Below are 22710 nucleotides of genomic sequence, written 5' to 3' on the forward strand. Positions count from 1 at the left end.
TCACAGACAAACAGCCAGTAGCCACAGACTGTTCCACTCTCCAGCTCAGATTTAATCTCACAGGGGCTCTGTTTCACTGCCACAGCCATGAACTGCTTCCCTCTAAGACCCACATGCTGCAATCAGCTTCCAAGGGATTCCTGAGTGCATACATTACTGTCCCTTGCACACCAGCAGAGCATCAGTATTACACACATAATGCACCCCAGCCCAGCCAGCTGCTCCAAAAAGTGGTTTATTTTGCAGCTGATGGATGCTTTGCTGATTCTGGAAATCTCTCCATATGACAAGTGTTCTAAAACATTTAAGGTACTACAGAGCTGAAGGTTCTCAAGAGTGCAATCATCTTTTGCAGCTAAATCATGGTAAGGAATGTACTTGCAACATGAGCTCGCTCGCAGGTTTTCTGCCTGTGACAAATTGAATCCAGCACAAATAATTTTGGGGTTGCAATTACAAATGGGCAGCGCCTGGAAATTAATCACCAAAGTATTTAATGAATATCCACAAAAGTAATCTCAACAGCTGCAAGCCATCTAGATTTCAGACCCTAGGCTGCCAAGTCAGGTACCAGCAACTCTTCCAGAAATCACTCAGAACATCTTGCCCAGTACATATGAACACATTTTGATGGGTCTGAATGTCCGAAAACACCAAACTGACATTCAGTATTTCCACAGATAACAGATGGTTTCACACATTGCTCCCCACTTGGGGTTGTCTAATGTATCTGAATCGTGTTTTGAAATGTAACTCAAGGTTTGGAAAATCTCTAAGGTTTTCAATAAATGGAGTTTAATGTCAAGGCTACTCAAAGCAGCTGTTCCTCCTAATCATGGAAAATCACATCCAGGGTTTTTTTGCATGACCCAGTGAAGAAATTATGCAATTTAGAGGTCCCAGGCACCTCCAGCCCCACCATTCTCCAATGCTTTACAGGAAACCACAGAAAGATAACAGCACACATCTCAGAGCTTCGTGTGCTGCCACTTTTTACTCCAGAAAAGGTGTTTGTGTTTCTTTCTCCACTCCTACCTGCAGCAGGTGATTAATGGCTCAATGCTTGCATTTGAACTCCATGTTCCACACCAATATCAGAAAGAGGGAGCAGGGGCTCCTCTGCATCCTTGGAGATTCCCAGGACACAGGGATGGGAACACTGCTCCCCTCCCCAGGTTTTCGTGAGCTTTTCCCACCTCTGGAGTCCAGAACCCACAGGTCCAGCCTGCCCTACTGCCATAGATTTTTGCTCTGCAGAAATTCAGGCTCTCATTTCTCTCCTGAGCTTTATTTCCCTCTCCATGCCCCTGCAGAGTCCCTGGAGGCAGCAGGATGCTCCTGCTCCGTCACCTCCTGTGCCAGTGACAACAAACCCAACACCAGCACTACAGGCAGAAGAAATACAACCACAATTTCCACAGACAAGTACAAAGAGCTTGGCATTGTTTTCCCTGGGAAGCACAGCCCAGTCCTGCAGACCAGTGCCTGGTGTGACTTACAGAAACAGAAACTCTCCTACACATGCACACACTGAGAAAACTTCTCCAAGATTATGGACTTGAAACACTCAGACCATAATCTCTTAGGAAAATCAAATGTTTCAGAAATTCTGAAGAAAAGAGAAAAATGTTTTTGCAAGACCGTGACCAGTTTTTTCCTGTGAAGTGCCTCATGTGCTACAAATGCCAACCCAGGCCAGGCTGACTGTCCCATTCCACAGCACTGCCTCGAAGCTCCTGCTGGGATGAGGAACCTCCTGTTGTCAACACCACACACAGCTCTCCCAGAATGCAAACCTTCAGCTGGACACCCCACCAAGCTAAAAAAAAATAATTACAGTTTACTCCAGCTGAAAAATAATTATTAATAAATGTATTTCTTCAGGAGCAGATTTCAACATCTACAAATCCATGCAGTCTGTAGAGGTAATTTATTACACTTTCCTGTCTTGCTTCTAAAAGAGGTGGAGATTGCATCTTACAATCTTCTAAATCTGACTTTATTACAGGTACAAGAGAGTTTGGTATGTTCAGCAAAGCCTGTATTAGCAGTTTTATGGTTTTTTATGTTCTTTTAATCGCTGACATGGAATGTAAATAGTTTCCTCAATTGCTGCATACTTCCCATTCCTGCAGGAAGGCACACCCTTTGACAAAGATTAAGAGAATATAAAGTGAAATCCCTGTTTACTAAAGGAATTAAATTCTCCTCTAGTTACTGGAACACAGCAACCTGTGCATGGGGGATCTACACCCCCTTCAAGGACAGGTTTTCAACAGCTAAGAGGCATTAAAAATAATATAAAGGAAGCTCAAGATTTGGGCTCAATGTCAAATAATAAAGTGAACTGGAATTCCTCACAGCTGGGTAATGTTGGGGTCCATCCAAATGACTGGGAATACAAAGCATCTTGCACTGTTTTACTCCAGAGGACTAAAGAGGTGCCCCGTGGTTTTCCATTGATGTTGTCCATCCCCAGCCCGAGGCAGGATGTCCCTGGGCTCCCCTGGACGTTTGCTTTCACAGGCACATTCCTTCCACCTAACACATCAAACTGCATCACTCACATCCACTCTCTATTAAACTGACAAAAATACCTCTGTGGCTTTGGTTCCCCAGCAGGGGAGCCTACAGAACTCACAGATCCTTGGGAACTGTTACAAAAAATTTTCCCTGGGTTGAGAGTGATCTTTGGTTTGCCTTTGACAAACAGCACGCAGTTGTCCTGATCTGAATTCCCACCATGTATCCTTGAGATTCTCTTAGAGGAAAACTGAACACTTGTGGGGTAGTCAAAGACTCTGGTGAGTTTTCATGTTTGTCATGGACTTCCATAGCAGGTCTTTCACTCCTGTATGGTTTTTTTTTAACAACTCTGCCCATGAGACAGACTGCATCTACAGCAGTCCCTGATCCCTCTCTGAAATCTCACGGCCATGAGCAGGATTTGCCAAGAGCACATGGAAAAATGCACCCAAACACAGGCTCAAGCCCAGTGCTGGTCCTGGGCTGCAGGAGGAGCACAACCATCCCATCATCAGCCCCTTGCCAGCAAACCCAGAGAGCTCCATGTAACATTCCTGCAGGGGTTAATCCCCAAGTCTTGACTCATCACCCCTGTTGGACACTGCATGGAGCAGATCATGGGTACAGGCAGCACTAGGAGGGATGAGTCCTCCCCAGAAATTCCAGAGACTGTAGGGTATTCCAGATTACTATAAATAAAAGGCCTTACCACAGGAAAGAAGGACAAATCCAAAAGAAATACACAGGAAAACCCTGAGAGCAAGCATGTCCATTTTCAGCCCCACATAAATGCACACAACCATAGAGATTCTTGCTCTATCAGCAATGCACAAACACCCATAATCCAAACTGGAACAAAACTCTCTTGTTAGGGGACTCTTTATAGGGGACCAGTAGCAAAACTGGCCCCAGGTTAATTTTAAACCATCAATTTTAAAATTATAACCTTCCTCCAAGAGTACAAAGTGCCCATGCAGCAGGGTACTTACTCATTCCTCTCCAGATCGATGACCAGATGTTTATTTTCAGCTTGAATTACAAACTGCAGCACTGCTGGGTGGTTCTGAAAAAACAAAACAGAGTTGGTTGAGTCCAAACCCAGAGCCCATCATCCTGCACCCAGCTCTGCCAGGGAAATGGACACATGATGGAATCAAAGGAAGGTTTGGCTTGGAAGGGCTCTTAAGAACCATTTAGTTCCCATGGGCAGGGACACCTTCCACTGACCCAGGCTGCTCCAAGCCCCAGTGTCCAACCTGGCCTTGGGCACTTCCAGGGATCCAGGGGCAGCCACAGCTGCTCTGGGCACCCTGTGTCCAGAAAAGGGAATAATTCCTTCCCAATAGACAAGATGTATTTCAAACTTTTAAAGACGTATTTCAAGCTTTTCATACGGCATAATTAAGTTTCATCTTAAAAGAAAGAAGAAGTGGTGTTGCAGAATTAAGGTCATAGAATTTCCTGAGTTGAAAGGGACACATAAGGATTGTCAAGTGCAAAAAATGTGAAATATCAATAAAACTATGGTCAACAGTATTACCAAGTATCTCTGTGACAACAACAGACAAAGTATTTTTGCATATACAAGTATTTAAGAGAACTTTCTAAACAAAACACCAGCAACAGAGCCCACAGAAATCCCAGCTGCACTCCAGCATGGATCAGGACATCTGGATTGCATTTTCAAGCACCATCATGACTGTGTGCAATCTTCACACTACCTTTCCCCTGGTTATAAAACCCCAGATCTTCTTCATCTCAAGCACCCAAAGGTAAACCCAATGGCACCTTGTTCTTTTGAGAGTTTTAAAGTTCTTCTAAAAGTTCCTATGCCTTCTGATACTTACATATTTCAACTGAGTTTTCTCACACTCTGTTCATGTAAATAATGATTATTTCACGTTCTTTGTGGGTGGAGAGAATTGATAGACGTTAGTTTAACCAGTGTGGTTGGAGAGATTGCAGTTTCTCCCTCCAATCCACTGTCATTTTTACTATTATATACACAGTGGAGTCAGAAAATAAAGTTTACCTTTGAAAGTACTTTTTCTTTCCTTTTACATCTAGCCTGCTTCTGCGAGTTATTTTGTGTCACAGTGTGACAACCCAATAATTTTTTGGGCAAGCTGTGAGAGGGGGTCTGGAGCAGTGGAGGCCTAAAAGACTTGCAGGAAGAGGCAGTGCACCTACACAGGCTCTGGAAACTGCACTTCCAAGGAGAAAGCACAGTTTGCAATAGGCTGGCTACTCTTGATCCAAAAGACTCTGCTCACATATATATTAAAATTGTTTACATTTAACTTACTTTTCATTAAACAAACTCACTGGATTGCGCCACAGCATTTCCTTGTTTGAAATTCCAACAGTAGCTCCATAAATCAGCTGCTCCCCCGTCCACTCGAGATGCTTTTCTGGAGATTTGTGTCAGCCAATTGCAGCTAGAATTATTTTAGGGTTCTAGTGCTTAATTGATTTATTGAGAAATGTTTCTGAATCTGTGAGTGTTGCAGCAGAGCCCCAGTGGAACCTCTGTGGCAGACAGAGCATCCCAATCCTTGGAATGCAGTGATTTTCAAATGGTTTGAAAAATCAGAGATGTTTATTAAAAAGCAAAATTATTGGGAGGCTGTCATAGACTAAACAGAATTGTTCAAATGAGAAATAGCTGAGAATTCTCCAGTGCTCTCAGGCTTTATTGAGCCCAGGCTGGGAGTGAGATACCATTGCTTTATCCAAAGTGTCCTGCTCGTGAGAATCCAAACGTGCTTTCTCAGCAACAGCATTGAAATTCTGCATCTCTGTGAACTCTGCAGAAACCAGATCCCACTAGAATGCTAAATAAATGCTTCAGACTATCCTTGGCACTCAGCAAACACATGGGAGTCATTTATTGGCATGAATATTTAGAAGCAGTGTTGATTATGACTTCAGTATTAGTGCATTGCTTCCAAAACCCGTGAGATCTACAGAATGTGGAGTTTTGAGAGAGTAAACCACAATTAATTACAATATAACACAGTAAATAATTAAGATATTGCAGTGGCACAAATGGATTCTTTTCAGCTGAAGGCCCTCTTAATATGGAAATGACAACTATGTTTATTCATGAGTTCACAGTGGTACTTATTTGACAGTCAATGGATGTTGGTAAAGTTGCAAAGTTAAAAAAGCAGCTGCAGAATAGAACAGGCTGTTACAAGACAAAATCATCTCTCAGAGAATTCCTAAACTGAAACTTCTCATGGAGCACAATAATGGCCCCAGTTATGGATGCTGCATTGCTTTGCACAAGACCCAGGTTCAGAATCTTGCTTCACCATCGATTTTTCTTTCAAACAAATGGCTCATTTCCTTCTTTTCCATCTGCGAGGAGATGAGACTATATTTTTTCTTAGTCTGACTGGAATTCGTAAGCACAAATACAGCAAAAATTACCCACTGCACAGGTGTTAGGGTGACTACAAACAGAAACACTTGAAATTATAAATTTCTAATGGTAAAGAAAAATGAGTCTCTTTCAGAAAGGGCATTTGAGGTTTGTGTTTCGGTTTTTCCTCCTCTTTTTTAATCCATACTCCTGTGAAATTAATTCAGATTTTTTGTTTGATACAGCTTTTTTAGGGGGGGTTTTCTTGCAGTGGCTGTGGAGTCTTCCCTATAAAGATTTTGCACATTTTTGCCACAAGCCCTTAAAAGTTCATTTTAAATCCCATGAAACACTGTGATACCCTTGCCTTGCAATCAATATTTTCCGAACTGAGTTGCAGGGTGAAATAGGAATGAATATATATATTTTCCACAGAGAATAATCAAAAAAGCACCTTGTAGGGGTACAGAGCCTTCTGCTCAGAATGTTTGAGAGCCACTTGTTCTAAGTCTTTCTTAAGAACCACAAAAATCATTTTTATGCTGGTGCCACAACTTATTCCCACATTGATCCCTTTAAAATTATTGACTGTGGAAGCCAAGTGGACCTGCTGAGAGGGGCATTATTTAAACCATAATGAGGAATTTTTTATGGTTCTACTTTCTTTTCTCCACAGACTCAAGTTTTCTACATCTCTCCTAAAAGTGCAGTTTGCTGTTTCCCTTTTAAGTAATTTTTTTTTTGTGGCATAAGAGAAGATTTCATCAGTGCACACAAGCTTTTCCCTGATATCCTAAGAGGCCAAATTTCAGGATGATTAAAGAAGGAATCTCCGTAACTTTCCCCTCTTATCTAGAAGATTTGCATCCAAAATCTGCATCAAATATTATTAAAAAAAAAAAAAAACCAAACCAAAACAAAACAGAAAAGCACTGCCTCCCTTAATTTGCTTCTTCCTTGCTTGGAGCTGAGGGGTTTTGGTCTGAATTGATGTTAGAAAAGCTCAATATTCTGAAGGAAATTAGTGAAACATTAAGTAAAGGTCAAGCAAGAATTTTCACTGATAAAGCAGATTTAAAAAAATAATAAATCAGCACTTGATTAACTAGAAGATGAAGGGACAGCAGCCTACTTCTGAGTCAGAAAAGTTCTGCCGTAAAACTACTTGAACTAGTACATGTTTCATAAATACTACTTTTTTTTTTTACCTTTTCAAATCACATTGATTCTCATTGAGAAAGAGAAAAGGAAGGATAGTTTAGGGACTAAGGGCTTCCCCTGTGAATGTGAGGGTGGTGGTGGGAATACTGTCTAATAATAATGACATCTAGCCACAAAATAACCCATTTCTATTTCTGAAATACTTGTGGAGAAGATACATTTGGATAAATTTTGTTCACCTTGGTGGAATGCCCATTCTGAAATTTGAATGCAAAGTATTTCTCACTGAGCAAAATCTTAATTATTGCTGGATCCCCCTTTCCTTTGGGCTGTGAGCTTTTCCCTACTGGGACCGGGAGAGAAGGCTCCAAGTCATTTCTTATTACATTTGAAGAGCAGAAAACTGATGGAATGGAGAGTCCTAACACATCTGTCTTTGCAGCTCCCTCTCTATAAAAAGAAAGGATTTTACTGGATTGAGAAGCCTGAGTTAGATCAGCACATACAACTTTAAATAAATTCTAGAAATTACATCATAGAAATAAAGAGAAATATCTACAGATAAAGAAGAGAGCGAAAATGAACTCCAACCAGCAGCATTAATTCATTTGGCAACAGAAATGCATTTTCAGCTGTATCCAGTGTTTAAATCCACTGTTTGAGGATAGAGATCAGCACAAGAAATAGAACCAAAAGGGGTCATTTTGCTTCTCTGGTTTCCAAGTTTTAAATTATATCCTGACAGGGCCAGACTGAAATAGGCAGGTTTGTATAATCCAGCAAAGTGGCTTCCAGGCCCTCCAGAGCTGGTATTAACTTGGCTAAAGCGAGCCCTGAACAGGCTCAGCTTTGCCCGTGCCCAAGGTGACCTTGGCCCATGCAGTGCTGAAATGGGTAAAAATTGGAAAGACAGAACGTAGAAACTAATAATTAAGAGGAGAATTATGGCTTGTAATTAGTTGTATGCAACATTCCACATGGCTCCTGACATTCCACAGGGAGCTCAATAAAATGCCTCCCCTCACGGGGTGTCACATTTCATAATTACCTGCCTGGACTTCAGTTTGAAGAGAAACTACATCAAGTCAAACCAGAGTCAATGATTTGACCGACAAAGGATTCTACCAAGGGGTCATGTGGCAGCATTTTTTCGTCCACAGTTTGAAAGTGTGCTAAAAACACAGATGTTTGCTGTCTGAGCAAGGCCCACTTTGGAGAGAGCCCACCTGGAGCAGCGACCCCAGCTCTGGGGCAGGACATGGACATGGAGCTCTTGGAGAAAGCCCAGAGGAGCCACCAAGGCGATGATGGAGATGGAGCCCTCTGCTCTGGGACAGGCTGGAGAGCTGGGAATATTCACCTGGAGAGGAGAAGCTCCAAGGAGAGCTCAGAGCCTTTCCACAGCTGGAAGGGGCTCCAGGACAGCTGGAGAGGCAAGGGGACAAGGCATGGAGGGACAGTGTGGGAATCAGAAAAGCAGAAACTCCCACAGACACTGAAGGGTTTGATCTGCAGCCTTGGAAGAAGCTTGGATTGATGTAAAAATACAATACACAAACATTAAGCAGAAAAACCCTGTTTTTCTATCATGTTTCTATAGTTGTAAGTAACTAAGTGATGGGTAAGATGGTGAAGGGTTTCTAATGTAAGGGTGGGGTTGTATGGAACAAGCTGAGAGTTTAGAAGTTTTTACAGAAGCAGATGTGTGCTGTGAGTTAGAAGCCCACTGGACTAAAGTATCCACAGAGCAGCAGAAGTGAGTAAAGGTGATGGGTTAGAAAAGCAAAATAAACCCTGTGGCAGCTGTCATTGGGTTAGAAAGTTCTGCACTGCCTTGTAACCAAGAACTTGTGACTGCTCTTCAGCTGTGGCCGAATGCCTGCTCCTCTAAAATCTGAGACTGATGTTTATCTGAGCAATAAATCATTCTTAGCCTGAAAATAGTCCCATCCCTTCATTTCTAGTGGTGACAATGACAGGACAGGACACAGGGAATGACTTCCACTGCCAGAGGGCAGGGATGGATGAGATTTTGGGGAGAAAAATCTTCCCTGGGAAGGTGGGCAGCCCTGGCACAGGTGCCCAGAGCAGCTGTGGCTGGCCCTGGATCCCTGGAAGTTTCCCAGACCAGGTTGGACACTGGGGCTTGGAGCAGCCTGGGATGGTGGAAGGTGTCCCTGCCATGGCAGGGGTGTTGCACTAGATGACCTTGAAGGTCCCTTCCAACCCAAACCTTCCTGTGATTCCATGATCCCATGTACTTTCTCCTCTATGCTCTTAAAACCAGAAATTCCATCACAAAAGACAAGGGTTGGGAGATTGTTATCTCCTAAGCTGGGCTCTGGAAATTAAGGACCTTTGAAATTTATCAGGTAGTCACATTCCACACACATACATATGTTTTTTCTTGGATCAGAAGAGTTAAAACCAGGAATTAGAAACTGCATACATGGGGAAAGAGTCCATTATTTCCAGCAGGGAAAAATTCCATGCCATTTTTTGCTATCTATATGAAAATACCTTTTATTTCCCTCGTTTATCACCCACTGACGTTCTGCATTAGTGCTAAAAGGTGTATTTACAGTATCAGATCTTTGGGCTGATATTATTCCTCTACTATCTATAAAACACAAAAAGGGAGAAGCTGGGAAATCTATATGAAATAAAGTCACTCAGGGAATCTTACCATGGAAACTGGAACTCAATCCAACAAATGCAAGCTGTCTACAAAATATATACATTTAAGATAATTACAACCTGCAACAAATGCTGTAAATTGTATGCGATGCTTTTAAATCTATAAATTTTTCCTGGTTTTCTTTTGGCTTCAGTTTAGAAGTGAACACAAAGAGCAACGTTTTCTGCAAACACCTCCAAGAGTAAGCAATATTTCATGTGCACGACATGAAAAGCATAAACATTTAATTCTTATGGTTTTGCAGGTTCCTGGGGGCAGCAAATTCAGCTGTGCTTTGCCTCTCTCAGATGAGAAGGATGTATCCCTGTGGGTGCTTATAATGAGCACCAGCTAAGAGAACAGAGCCTTTTGCAGTTGGTTTTTTTTATTTTCTTTAATGGCTTAGCAAAGACTCCCAAGCCCTTAACAAATTGGCTGAGCCAGTCCAATAATGTAGGAAACCAAAGAACTTCCAAGTTTGTCCCCAAGTTTATTTTAAAGTGATTATTTGGAAGCAGAATGATCAGATTTTTGCTTTCTTGCTGGCTGTACAGAGAAATGCAAGATTCTTCTATCTGGAAGACACAATAGCTAAATTTGAGGTTTTTTTTATTTTATTTTTGTCTTCTTTTTCTTAACTCCTATAGCAAATTGCAACTGCTGCTTGGAGATAGTGAGGCTTTTCCACTCTCTGCTTTTCCTGCTTCCCCCACTGCCATATTATAAATCTATGGAAGACATATATATCTTATATATAAAATTTATATATTTTATATAAATATAATATATATGTATTATATATATTATATTTAAATATATAAAATTTATATATTTTTTAAAACTTTCTGCCCCATACAATCTGGCAGAACCCATGGCAGATGAGGGCCTAAAGGAACTTTTCTGCTCCTTTCCTGGTTTCCTTACAGGAATCATGGAATGGTTTCAGTTGGAAGGAACCTCTAAAGATGATCCAGTCCAATCCCCCTGCAATGAGCAGGAAAACCTTCCACCAGCTGGCAGAAAACCCCACCGTGGAGCTCATGGGATGCAGATAAAATAGGAGCACTTGGGAATTACCCTAATTTGGGAAACTTCTCTTCATAAGCAAAAACCACTTTTAATTAAAATGAAAAATCTCAATATTTCTATGTGCTGCCTCTAGAGCAGTGCCAGCACCAGCCTCTGCCCATCAGGTTGTTTGGCAGCATCTGCTGAAGGTCCTGTGAATCTCCATTTCTGTGTTTAAGTTCCCAGCTCCTCGCTCACTGTTGCTGTCCCAGGATCCCTATCCAGAGTTAAAAATCCGAGCAAACAACGCTCAAGAAAGAGGAAACCCAGAAGTTCATTGTGCCAGACCAAAATCAATAAAATTACACAGCTCCAGCTCCCCATTTCCTGCTTTCCATGCAGGAACACAAAGCTAATGACTGCTCCTGGAAAGGGAAAACATGCTTACAACTCAGCTACATCCTTTCTGTGAGCTATTCCTGATTTACATTTTTTCAAAAATCAAAGGGTAACCAGGCTAAAACATGTTCAAAATGTCATAACATCGAGCAGCAAATATTTTAGGAGCAGATCCAAAATAACTGGCTTGATATTTGAAAGAAATCTGCACCTTGTCAGGCTGAGTTATGTTGTGAATTTATCCAGTATCAATAAAAAGTCAGGCATAAAACCTGAATTCAACTGTTACACCATATTTTCATTATCAAGCACTGAGGTTACACTAAATTATATTAAGGTGCATTTGACCAGCTAAAAATGGATTAGCAGAAAATTTTCAGCTTTATACCTTAAAAAACAAAGTGAAATAAATTCTTTCTTTTTAATTGAATCTAAGCAGTGCAAATAGGGCTGCCTTGGTTTTTACAGAAGATCTCCGATTATCCTCTGAACTACATTGGTTAAAACCAAATCAAAATCAGCATTCCCTTTTCAGTACAAACCTTGCAACAACAACAAAAAAAAAAAAAATCTCGGAAAGATTTTCAAAAACAAGCTCTGAGAGAACAAACATGGGTGAATTATGAAAAAGGGAACTGGTGCTGCCAACACTTTGAAGGAGCCGATGGGGAGCGAGCTCAGGATCCTCCAGCTCAGGATGTGGGCTGGGAGAGGGATGGGAGCTGGAACACAAAGCAGCCAGGGGAGGCACGGGAGCCTTCCCGACTCTTTGCAGCAAAAAATCTTTGCAAAGCAGCCCCAGGCAGCCTCTGGTGGGGATTTATTGCCCTTCCCCGAGTGCCTGGTGACCTGTGAGGAGGCTGCTCTGCATCTGGGAGAGGAGATTCCTTGGATTCACGGGCCACAAAAAAAAAGGGAAGAAAGGAAAATGCAACAGCATATGGTTTTGTCTGAGTGAATGACAGCACTGAAGTGTGAACTTGATCTTGTAGTAAGAACAAGCAATAAAAATAATAATAAAATATGTGTGCTTTTAGCCAGCCCTCATTTACTGCACTGTATCCCAAACACAACATCTCTGTCAAGGGCTGCTTCCACAAATCTATCCAAGAACCCCAGATTTGCTCATCCAGGTACTGAAGTGACTCCATGGAGTCAGGACTTCCCACCCAGCCCAGCAGGACCAGCAGCAGGATCTCAGCTTGGAAGCAGCTCCAGAGCAGCAGAGCTGTTGAATCCCAGCCTGATGGAAGGGTGTGTTTGCTCTCCCATCCCATCCCCTAAACTGGCCAGAGCCCTTCCTGTCCTCTGACACCCTGAGGGGGTGGCCAGGAGGTTGGCTGATTGCACCAATACAGATTTGAGTTTTTGAAAGATCTGGAAATAAAAAAAAAATCCTTTTAACAGAAGGGAAAAAATAGCAAAACAAAAAACTCCTTGAAGAGTCTGGTTAAAAAAATGAGCTGAAAAATAAATAATCTCCTATATTTCTTTTCCTTATTGTATTCACAGAATCACAGCTTGGGTTGGGTGGAAAAGGAACTTAAAGCTCATCCAGTGCCACCCCTGCCATGGGCCGGGAACCTTCCCCGTCCCAGTCTGCTCCAAGCCCCAATGTCCAGCCTGGCCTTGGACACTTCCAGGGATGTTGCCCCAAAAGCTTAAAGTGGAAATCTCCTGTAGGTTTCTGGGGGAGTGTCTGGGTGGCCTTATATTCAGAAAAGTCAGCTGGACACCACACAGCCTTGGAGAGTTGAGAAGCTCATGGCAGCTCCTGCTCGTGGCAGCTTTTACTGTCCCCACTGCACCAAGATGGGTCACTCTGTTAGAGAGATATTTAACACCTGACAATTTCAAGCCTGGGTTCAGACATTTTTTTTTTTCCTTGCCTCAAAACCAGTCCAGAAGCTGGCCCAGGAATGAAACAACCTGGAATTGGCTCAGAGGAAAGCCACAGTGATTACCCAGTATTTACACTGCATGTATGAATCACAACGGTTCGCTGTGCTATCAAACAGATGGGAGCAGAAAGCACCTCTTGGTTGGAATCCATTATGTGCTGCTTAAACAATGCTCGGTGCAAGGCTGTGCAAGGAAAACAAACATGCCAGGGCTGGAGAAAATTGTCACAAAACACAACTTAATAGTGCTGGCAGGCAGGAAGCAATTCACTGGGGCTGGGTTGCCTTAGTTATGGAGCAGAGCTCGCTGCAGCCGGTCCTGTGCAATTTGGGTAATTATGATGGGAGGGAGCAGCTGTTGATATTTGCCAATTTGAAATGTACGTGGACTTCTTTGAGGACAGTGCAGTGCAAATGTAGTGGATCCCGTTTGGGTTGTTCCTGTCTGGAAAAGTAAAATTCCTCCCCTTTGTCAGGACGCTGGGGGCTGTGACCTCCTTTTACCAGAAGTTTGATTACAACATCACATTCTCCCCGTGTGCTCAAAGAGCCAAGGTCAAGCATGGACCATGTCAAAGGCTTCATCAGCTTGTTACCCAGTGTAATTATATTTTCTGCACCTTAATCCCTCTGTCCCATCATACTTCCTGAGGGTATTCCCAGCTAATAGCTCTGCATTTTCCCACCCTCACACCCACTGTTCCACAGCAGAGCTGGAGCTGAGCAGCCAGCCTGACCCTCCTTGGAAACATCTTCCCTTCCACACGTGGAATTATTGCAGCCATCACTTGTGGGGAGCCCAGGACGTGCTGTGCACTGTGGGGGAGGAGAATTATGATGACAATTACTGCTAAATTTCCAAGGATAAGAAATGGCCTGTCCTCCAGGTGCTATCTGCTCATGTTCCTCTCAGTGGGAGCTGCCTGGGGAGGGCAGCAGCAGGTGAGCCCCAGGTGTCACACAGGGGCTGTGACACCAGGGGTGTGTGTGTCTGCTGGGGGAGCAGCAGAACAGAATGGGATTTCAGGGGTAATACAGAATAAAATCCATTCTGAACTGTCAGAGTCACTACCTGAGCCACTCCTTACACCCCTCAGTGTCACCTGCAGCAGCGCCAGGACAGGTTTCCCCCCCTCCATCTGGAAGGGTTACAAAGCCACGGAAAACCAAACCCAAAATCCCACTCTGAAGGTTCAGCAAACTGCCACAGGGAGAAATAATGAAGAATTCAGTAGGAATTGTGTCCACTGAGACACAAACAGAGGTGGCCACCCATTTCCCTGAACTGGAAGTCAACTTGGAGAGCTTCAAGAAATCCCATAAATTTTCCTATCACTGAAAGAGGATTTCAGATGCTTTTTGTTTCCCGTCAATACAAATCTGGCTGGGCTCAGTGAGTTCTATTGAATGCACATGTATCTCCTTCGAGCCACATTTCATGCTCTCCAAACATCTCTCTCTAAATTAAATCCTTTCATATTCCTTGAAAAGCTCAGCTCTTAATTAGGAAAGAGTTCTGATTTTCCATTTTCATTAATTCATTCGATTTCAAGATTTTGAAGCCAAAGTAATTGCAGCTAAGTGAAACTTACTGAAAGGCAAAAAGATACAATCAGTTTCAGACAATGAGAAAATTAAGGATTTTTTTTTGAATGCAAGGGTTGGTCTAAATGTCCTGGCTAAACTGAATTCTCAACAATGCTACAATCTCCAGAGAAGCAATGATAGATGTTTTGCCTCTCTGAATGAACTCGGAGGGTTGGCTAGATTAATGCTTGAATTACTTAATTTATTTGGCTTAATTTATATGCTGTTCTTCACTTTCAGAGCCTCCCTCTCCCCCCCATCACACAGTTCCACTGCACCAGGCCCGTGCCAAGATCTCTGAGCTCAGCCTTCCTTCTCCCTGAACATCTCTCCCTATTATGTGGCTCTGATTAAATCTCCTGTGCTAATTTGTTATTGCAGTCCCCAATTTGCTTCTGGATTCCAGTTCCCTGCTGCATCCCAAACACTGGAATGCAGGACAGGACTGAGAACTCAGGGTCTGATTTCCACTCTTTCAAACCACAATTTGTCTCTGATGATCTTTCGAAGATGATGAATGCCTTACACAAAGGCAGATAAAATATTCATATTTTTTAAACTAATGAAAAGGGCGATTTCACCCCGCTCTTGGGCTACTCAAGATAACTTGACAAACTTCCCAAAGCTGTACTTCCAAGACACATGAATCATTTTTATATCCTGGAATGTGCCCTAAGAGAAAGAAGGATCGGAAGATTTCCTAGTAAAGTAAATTATCCTGAAACCTGGGGGCAGAATCTCACATTTTTCTGCTTAATTAGAAAGAGACTTTGCCCAGAGACACCCCACCTATACAGTGACATTCTTGGAGAAAACAAATGGCACGAAGGAGTGTGGAAAGCACAGTAAATTTATCTCAGAACACTCATCCTAGAACAAAAACACATGTGGTGTTCTGACTGATACCCCCAGGTTTAAAGTATTAATGACCAGTATGTTTCTTGCCACAAAGGCAAAGACAAAACACAGATAAAAATGTTGTTGCCATTAATATCCACACAAGAAAAAAACCCTGTATACAAAACTATCTATTCACGATAAAATGTATTTTAAGATATCTAAATTTGCTATAAAGTCCATTAGGCATCTAGTTACTCTTGGAGATAATTTAAGTAATTTCAATTGCAATCTGAGCTTATAGAAAATATGTTTCTTTTCACATTACCCATCTGTTCTATAAGAATAAACTATAAAAAAAAATATTTCTAGAACAACTTCTTCCATAACATATTAGATAAACCCATGGCTCTCAAAAATAACCCCTAGATCAAGGTTATATAAATTGATATTAAAGCTCAGCAAAGATCTGCTTTACAGTAAATCATCGAGAAACAGGGACAGCCTTTCTCCGTCGAAGGGCACGAGGTAAGTAACTGAAGAGGAGGTAAAAACAGATAATCAATTATTTCAGTTGGTTTCAGGGTTACTGCTGAAATTCTCAGCCCCTTAGAGAAAACCCAAAAATCAATAGAGCACAGAATTTTGAGATAACAAAGAAAGAAACATCTCAAAGGCATTTGCAATACGTGATAAAAGCATAAAGCGAAGTCTGCTTTCACCTTCAGAGTGCAAATGAACAGGAATATTCCTGAGCCTGCTCTGAGCTGACTGCACAGGGGTGGGAAAGAGGGAAAAACCCTGCAGAAGGTTCAGGGAGCATCTCCATTTCCCACCCTCACCCCATGGAGCAGAGCGATGTGGGAGTCCAGAGCATCCCTCTGGCTGCCCTGGCAGGTCTGGGACCCTGGCAGGGGTCAGGAACCCCCTGGACAGAGCCCCCAGAGACACTGGCTGTGATCTCTGTCCATGGAAAAGAGTTTTCAATCCTACAGGATGAATTACAGGCTCTGAGTGTTTGATATCAGTAATAATTAAGTGTGGCACGGGTGCAAAAGTAAAATTTTAGGATTCTAGATGAGGGGTCCAAAGGGGACAAGATGGAGGAAATTGGGTGTGCCTTGTCCTTTTTCTCCTTCTTCATGCCCTCCATGTCTCACTGTGGTGTTGGCATTTTTCTGTTGGTTCAGGCTGGGGACACACTGTCCAACGTAGGTGACAGATATTGGCACGTTCTTGTAAATCCAGCCCAGGGAGTTTCTGGTATTTAATGTTTGTCACATCCCACTGAGGGCAGAGCCCCACACGCTGCCCTGCAGGACAGAGCTGGGCAGGGCAGCAGAACATGTGAGAGATCAACAGAATAAACAACCTGGAAACAGCACAGACCAATTATGGCTTCTGCTTTGGCAGTGGGGCTGACAGACAAAGACTTTCTACAATCTCAGAATCATCAATAGCTCAGATTCTGACAGAGCACCACAGAAAGAACCACAGGAACAGAAGTCTGTAGCTCAGCAGATACTGGAGCTCAGTGTCCATAGGGACTGGGGGAAAATGCACTTGGCAGGAACCTGGGAATAATGGGAGAAAGCAGCAGTGGCCCTACAGCTGAGATGAGGAGCAAGTAGAGTTACAAGTTAAAAACTTCAATTTCAATTGTTCTTTATGGAGTCAGATCTCCTCCCAAGATCTGTGCAAAACCTGGGCTGCCAGAGCATCCCATCCTGGGAGAGGAGCCTTTTCCCACCCTCCTGGGCAGCTCTCAGCTGCTAACAGACCCTGCAGTCCTGTCTTCACAGTGTTTCCTCCTCTTTTCACTCCATTATTTGTATAATCCTACTCTACTTCTGCTTCCATCCCCAAAACCAGAAGCCAATGACTTGGCACAGGTAGGAGAGAGCTGCAGCACAACACAAAATTTAACAAGAAATTCCAGAGCCACAGCTTCCACCCTAAACCGGTTAGGTGGGAGTATTCAATATCCCAACCTCCACGGCATCCTGATCCCCTTCTCTGTTTTCAGCATCTATCCTTGAATTAAAAACAAAATTTAACAGAACAAAAGGCTGAACTTCTGCTAAAGAATTCTCTTCACCCAGCTGAGAAAGGAGTTAATGCTGTAGCTGTCTAGGTGTTATTTAGTCTGGTTGCAAGTTGTACAAAGCCAATAATTACAAGAGAAAGAAAACCTGTTGGTCACCCATTTTCCACCCTCAGCAGAATAGTGTTGCCTATGAAGTTTCAGGTATCGAAAAATCCAGAAAAATCCAAATCTTATCCCTTGTAACACAGAGATGGCAAATTTCCCAAAGGAGGTTTATATGAAGCAGAAGGAACAGCCTCCACTTTGCATCCAATCATAGAAAATATGGCTTGTGGGACCTCAGAGGTTCCTGCCCAGGAACCTCAGAGGGAAAGTGTTCCCTATGAAGTTCCAGGTATTTAAAAACTCAAAAAAATCCAAATCTTATCCCTTGTAACACAGAGATGGCAAAGTTCCCAAAGGAAGTTTCTATGAAGCAGAAGGAACAGCCTCCACTTTGCATCCAGTCATAGAAAATGTGGCTTGTGGGACCTCAGAGGTTCCTGCCCCATGTCAGGATCAACACCACTCTCATTAGCAGCTCTTCTCTGGCTTTTCTGAAACTCCAGTGCACTCAGAGACCTTTATCCTCCCTTCCTCATGATATGCATGTCAATACATCCTTTTCTCATTATCTTTATTACTGAGCTCTTCCTCGCTGCCTTGTAAGGCCATTCTTCTTGTCCCTGCCCGACAGGAGCACATCCAACAGTGTCACACAGAATAATTACTGCCTCTTATTTCCCTGCAGCCATTTCCACCCTGCAGCATCCACCAGGGCCCTGCTCAGCCTCCCCCTCTCCACTCTGCCAGCCCCAGCCCCTTGCTCCTCACCACAGCCAGGGTTTCTCCAGCCATTCCTGGCTCTCCTTCCCGTGTCCTCCCGGGTGAGTTATATCCCTCATTTATTTTAATGACTGTTTTCCTGCCCAGGAATTATTCAAGGAGGAGCTTTTATGAAACATCTCCAGTCCCTGGGGGCTGAGTGTCCTGTGAGATCCTCAGCCTCCCACCTGCACTCCTGAGTCCTTCAGTCCCCACGTTATTAATCACTGAACCTTGGGATGGTTTCGGTCGGAAATTACCCCTGGGATCATGGAATCCTTTAGGGGGGGGAAAAGACTTCTCAGATCAAGGAGTCCAGCCTTAATCCAGCACTTCCAAGGCCACCACTGATCCATGTCCCCAAGTGCCACATCCACTTAAATTTCAATCCCTCCTGGGATGGCGACTCCACCACTTCCCAAGGAATGAAAAAGTCTCACCCCACTGTTGTTCCTGAGCCATTTAACACTGTTTTTTGTTTTGCCAAACAGCAACAATCCAACTTTTCACCAAGATATGCACCTAAACTACTGAATTACCACTCCTCTAAAAAAAAAAAAAAAAAAAAAAAAGAAAGCCTTAATGCTGCACTTCTTACATATTTAAATAACATGCAACTACATGAGTGTATCAAACTTTGCTGTTATAAATAACATATTGTTGACATTTTTTACTGCCAAGCTATATATTTTAGCAGAATAAAAAGAGAAAGGCTCCTGGAAAGGTTCAGCAGTGTCCCAGACAGGGATGCCATGGCTGTATCCCAAAATGTCAGCAGACATGGTGTGCTCAGAGCAGGGCTCTGAAGCAAGGAGCCAGGCAGAGCCTTCTGAAGGTCTAAAAGTATATCCAGCATTTCTGGAAATCCTTCTCAACATATAAATAGAGCAGGGCTCTGCAGGGGATCCCCCATGGTGCAGATTTCCTGAGGTGATGAGGCAAGGAGCATTTTAGGGCCATGTCCCAGCCTAAATGAGAAGTCTGGATCACCAGAAGACTGAAGAATTTCAGAGAGGGGCTCGGACAACTCCTCAACGGGCACATGAAAATAACATTTGAAGATTGACTAAATTGGTTCCACTTAGGGAAAGAATTAGGAAGAGCAGAGATGCCCAGTGTGCACTCACCCCAAGGGATTGCTGAGCTGAGAGATGCTGCATTATTCCCCTCAGACAACTCTTGTTTTTGCATCGAGCATGTTTTCAGGTAAACATCCTTTTCATTATGCATTTGATAAAGGAGTTAGAGCAGCTGCACTCCCCCAAACGACTCCATCAAATTGCAGTTTGCAAATCAAAATTCACAGATAAGAACACCTTGAACACACAAACTTTGCCTGAGGCTAAATACGAGTTATTTCCTCTCCCTGCAGCAAGGCTGTGACGGTGACATTGCATCAATAAACGAGCTCCCTAAAATTGAAGGAGCAAATTTGTGCATTCCAAGGGATGCAGAGGAGTGATTTGGTGGGATAGGCAACAACAGCAATAAATTGCTGCGACTTTATTTTATGCTGAATAAATTTCTCTCTAGCTCAGGTAGCCAGCACACTAAAAAGAGAACATGAAAACAACTTCACTGTGGTTCATGAGCTACTTCTGAAACCCACATTACTCTGGCAAGGAAATATTTGTATATCATATAAAAATATATAATAATTTGGTTTTATGTATTTATTATATTTATTATGTTTATTATATATATGTATTTATTATTATTATTTTATGCTGAATAAATCTCTCACTAGCTCAGGTGTCAGCCAGCACAGTAAAAGGACAGAACATTTAAATAACTTCACTGTGGTTCATTAGGAACTTCTAATGCTCTCATTGCTCTGGCAAGGAAACATTTGTGCATAATATAAAAATATAGAATATTTTGGGTTTATGCATTTATTATAATATTTATTATATTTATTTATTATTATTTTATGCTGAATGAATCTCACTAGCTCAGGTGCCAGCCAGCACACTAAAAGGACAGAGCATGAAAATAACTTCACTGTGGTTCATGAGCAACTTCTGAGACCCTCATTGCTCTGGCCAGGAAATATTTGTATATCGTATAAAAATATAGAATTGTTTGGTTTTATTTATTTATTATATTTATTATGTTTATTATATCTATTTATCATTATTTTATGCTGAATAAATCTCTCACTAGCTCAGGTGCCAGCCAGCACACTAAAAGAACACAGCATGAAAACAACTTCACTGTGGTTCATGAGCAGCTTCTGAAACCCTCATTGCTCTGGCCAGGAAATATTTGCATATAATAAAAAAAATATAGAATGCAAAACCATAAAAACTACACTATGGATGCTGGAATAAACCAAGCACATCTTGGTATTACCAAGTAATTCAGCTTGAGTGTGATGGCCAATGTCAGAATTCCAACTGAGCTTAAGGAATAGACCTTGGTAAGACACAGCTTTGTGTTACCAGGGTTGTATTGATTTTTCTTGCACTGAGAAAAATGAAGATTTTCCTGGAAAAACAAGCCAACATTGCCTTTGAAACCTTCAAACAGAGACTGGACTCTTTGTCTAAATTGTTTAGTAAATAAGGCTGTGAGGAATTTGAAAATGCCTTTTTTTTTTTTTCTTTTTGCACAGAAATATCAAAGTCTCCCTTTGTTATCTGCCTCAAAGTAATTGAATTATTGGAAATATTTTACACAATAATGGGGAGCTCCAGAAGACACTGATTTCATCCACGTCAGCCAAAATATCTGCAGCAGCTGATCCTCCTGCAATTTGAAGCTGTGCAGCGATGGCACAGATAATATCCACACTTGGAATAGCCTTTATTTCTTTTACATTATGCTTTCTTTTTTCCCCCTCAATGCCTTATCCTAAAATTAGACCAACTCCATCTCCATATATGAAGTTTATGGCTTTGCTGAGGCCATCACAAGGACACACTGATAAAGCCTCTGCTCCTAAATGAAATTCCTCCCTAATAACGTGTCCTAGAAAAGCAGAGCACTGATAAGAGTTCCACTCCTTGCTGTGCATCCTCCCTCTCCACTGCTTGATTTTCTGATTTGATTTCCATGCCAGATCTTGCTGTAGCCTTATTCAGCTGCTTTTTCCTCACAGAGTTTTGCAAAAAACAAATTCAAAGCCTGGTTTGAGAGCTGAATGCTGAGATAAGGTTGGAAACAGAGGAGCTGTGTAAGTAAAGATAGAGATCTTAATATATAGAGATATATATGCACATAAATTGATATATATAGATATATATGTACATATATTGATATATATAGATATATCCACTCCATTAATACAAATACAGGAAAATTCAGCACTGTGGTGCTCCCTACAAAAGAAATTACTCAAATCCAGCTCTTGTTGTCTCCATCTCACACAGATTTAGAGAAACTGCTAAACACTCATTCAGTGAAGGCTCTGAAATTAGAGCTGATTTCTATTCTACACATCAAGATTTCTTCTTAAATTAGTTAATAGATGTATGAAAGTGGGGTAATATTGATAAATGCAATTTTAAAAGAATTGGTGCTTGGTGATTAAATTGCATGGTTGAAAGAAGTAAAAATGTACATATAAATGAGAGATACATAATAAACCAAAATATTCATAATCAAAATATTTCTTAAACTCAAGTGTTTTCATGTCCCTGTAGATTTCCATCAAAGAAAGGTGATTGTCTAAACTTGGACTGAGTTATAGGCTCATCATACCCTATAAAAATTTCAGTTAATGCTCTTCACAATATTTACAAGATGTTTTCAAATTGCCTCCAAGTTTGCAATAGCGACACTCCTCGTGCTCAGCACTGCAACCACTCCTCCTCCTTCATTCCTTAAGACTTAAAATCTTCAAAATATCTAGTCCCTCATTCAAACAACACGTATGGGGTGCAAGGCATCCCTCTTACCCCAGAACAGCAAATTCCTGGCTCCTAAAGGCTGCACAGCCAAAGAAAGAACACAAATACCACTTTTGGTCTGAAAATTGGGGGCATCGATTTGATCACAAAAATCAAATTGATGCCCCATTGCCTGGGTTATACTTACTCCCATTTTATAGATGGGAAGAGGCAGGACAATAAAGGGGAGATTTTTGACTGCACAAAGCAAATAATTCAGGTTCCCATCTTTAAAATCCCAAGGGTTCCCATCCATTTCCTAAATCTGCCCCTGTGCTAAGCAGTGTTCCCAGGCTCCTGACCCTGGAGCTGCATTTTCCTTTCTTTTCTCTCTCCTCTGGGATTCCTGGGAAAGATCCTGCTCTGGAGGCTTCCCACAGATCACATTTTAAACCAATCCAGCCCTTTTTTCCCTTTATAATCAAAACCCCATAGCAGTTGGCAAT

At 42.1% G+C, this 22710-nt stretch overlaps 1 protein-coding gene across 3 annotated transcripts in view; it reads right to left on the reverse strand.

The window, feature by feature from the left end:
- Window positions 1-22710, reverse strand: part of ADAM12 (ADAM metallopeptidase domain 12) — a 181692-nt gene that overhangs the window by 127380 nt on the left and 31602 nt on the right. For all 3 annotated transcript variants that reach the window (XM_085582973.1, XM_085582974.1, XM_021526349.4), the window contains one exon: window positions 3516-3589. In XM_085582973.1, coding sequence (XP_085439099.1) covers window positions 3516-3589 — 74 coding nt within the window. The remainder of the gene's footprint in view (window positions 1-3515; window positions 3590-22710) is intronic.

This window comes from Lonchura striata, chromosome 6 (genome assembly GCF_050655825.1).
Source record: "Lonchura striata isolate lonStrDom1 chromosome 6, ASM5065582v1, whole genome shotgun sequence".
Taxonomy (NCBI): Eukaryota; Metazoa; Chordata; class Aves; order Passeriformes; family Estrildidae; genus Lonchura; species Lonchura striata.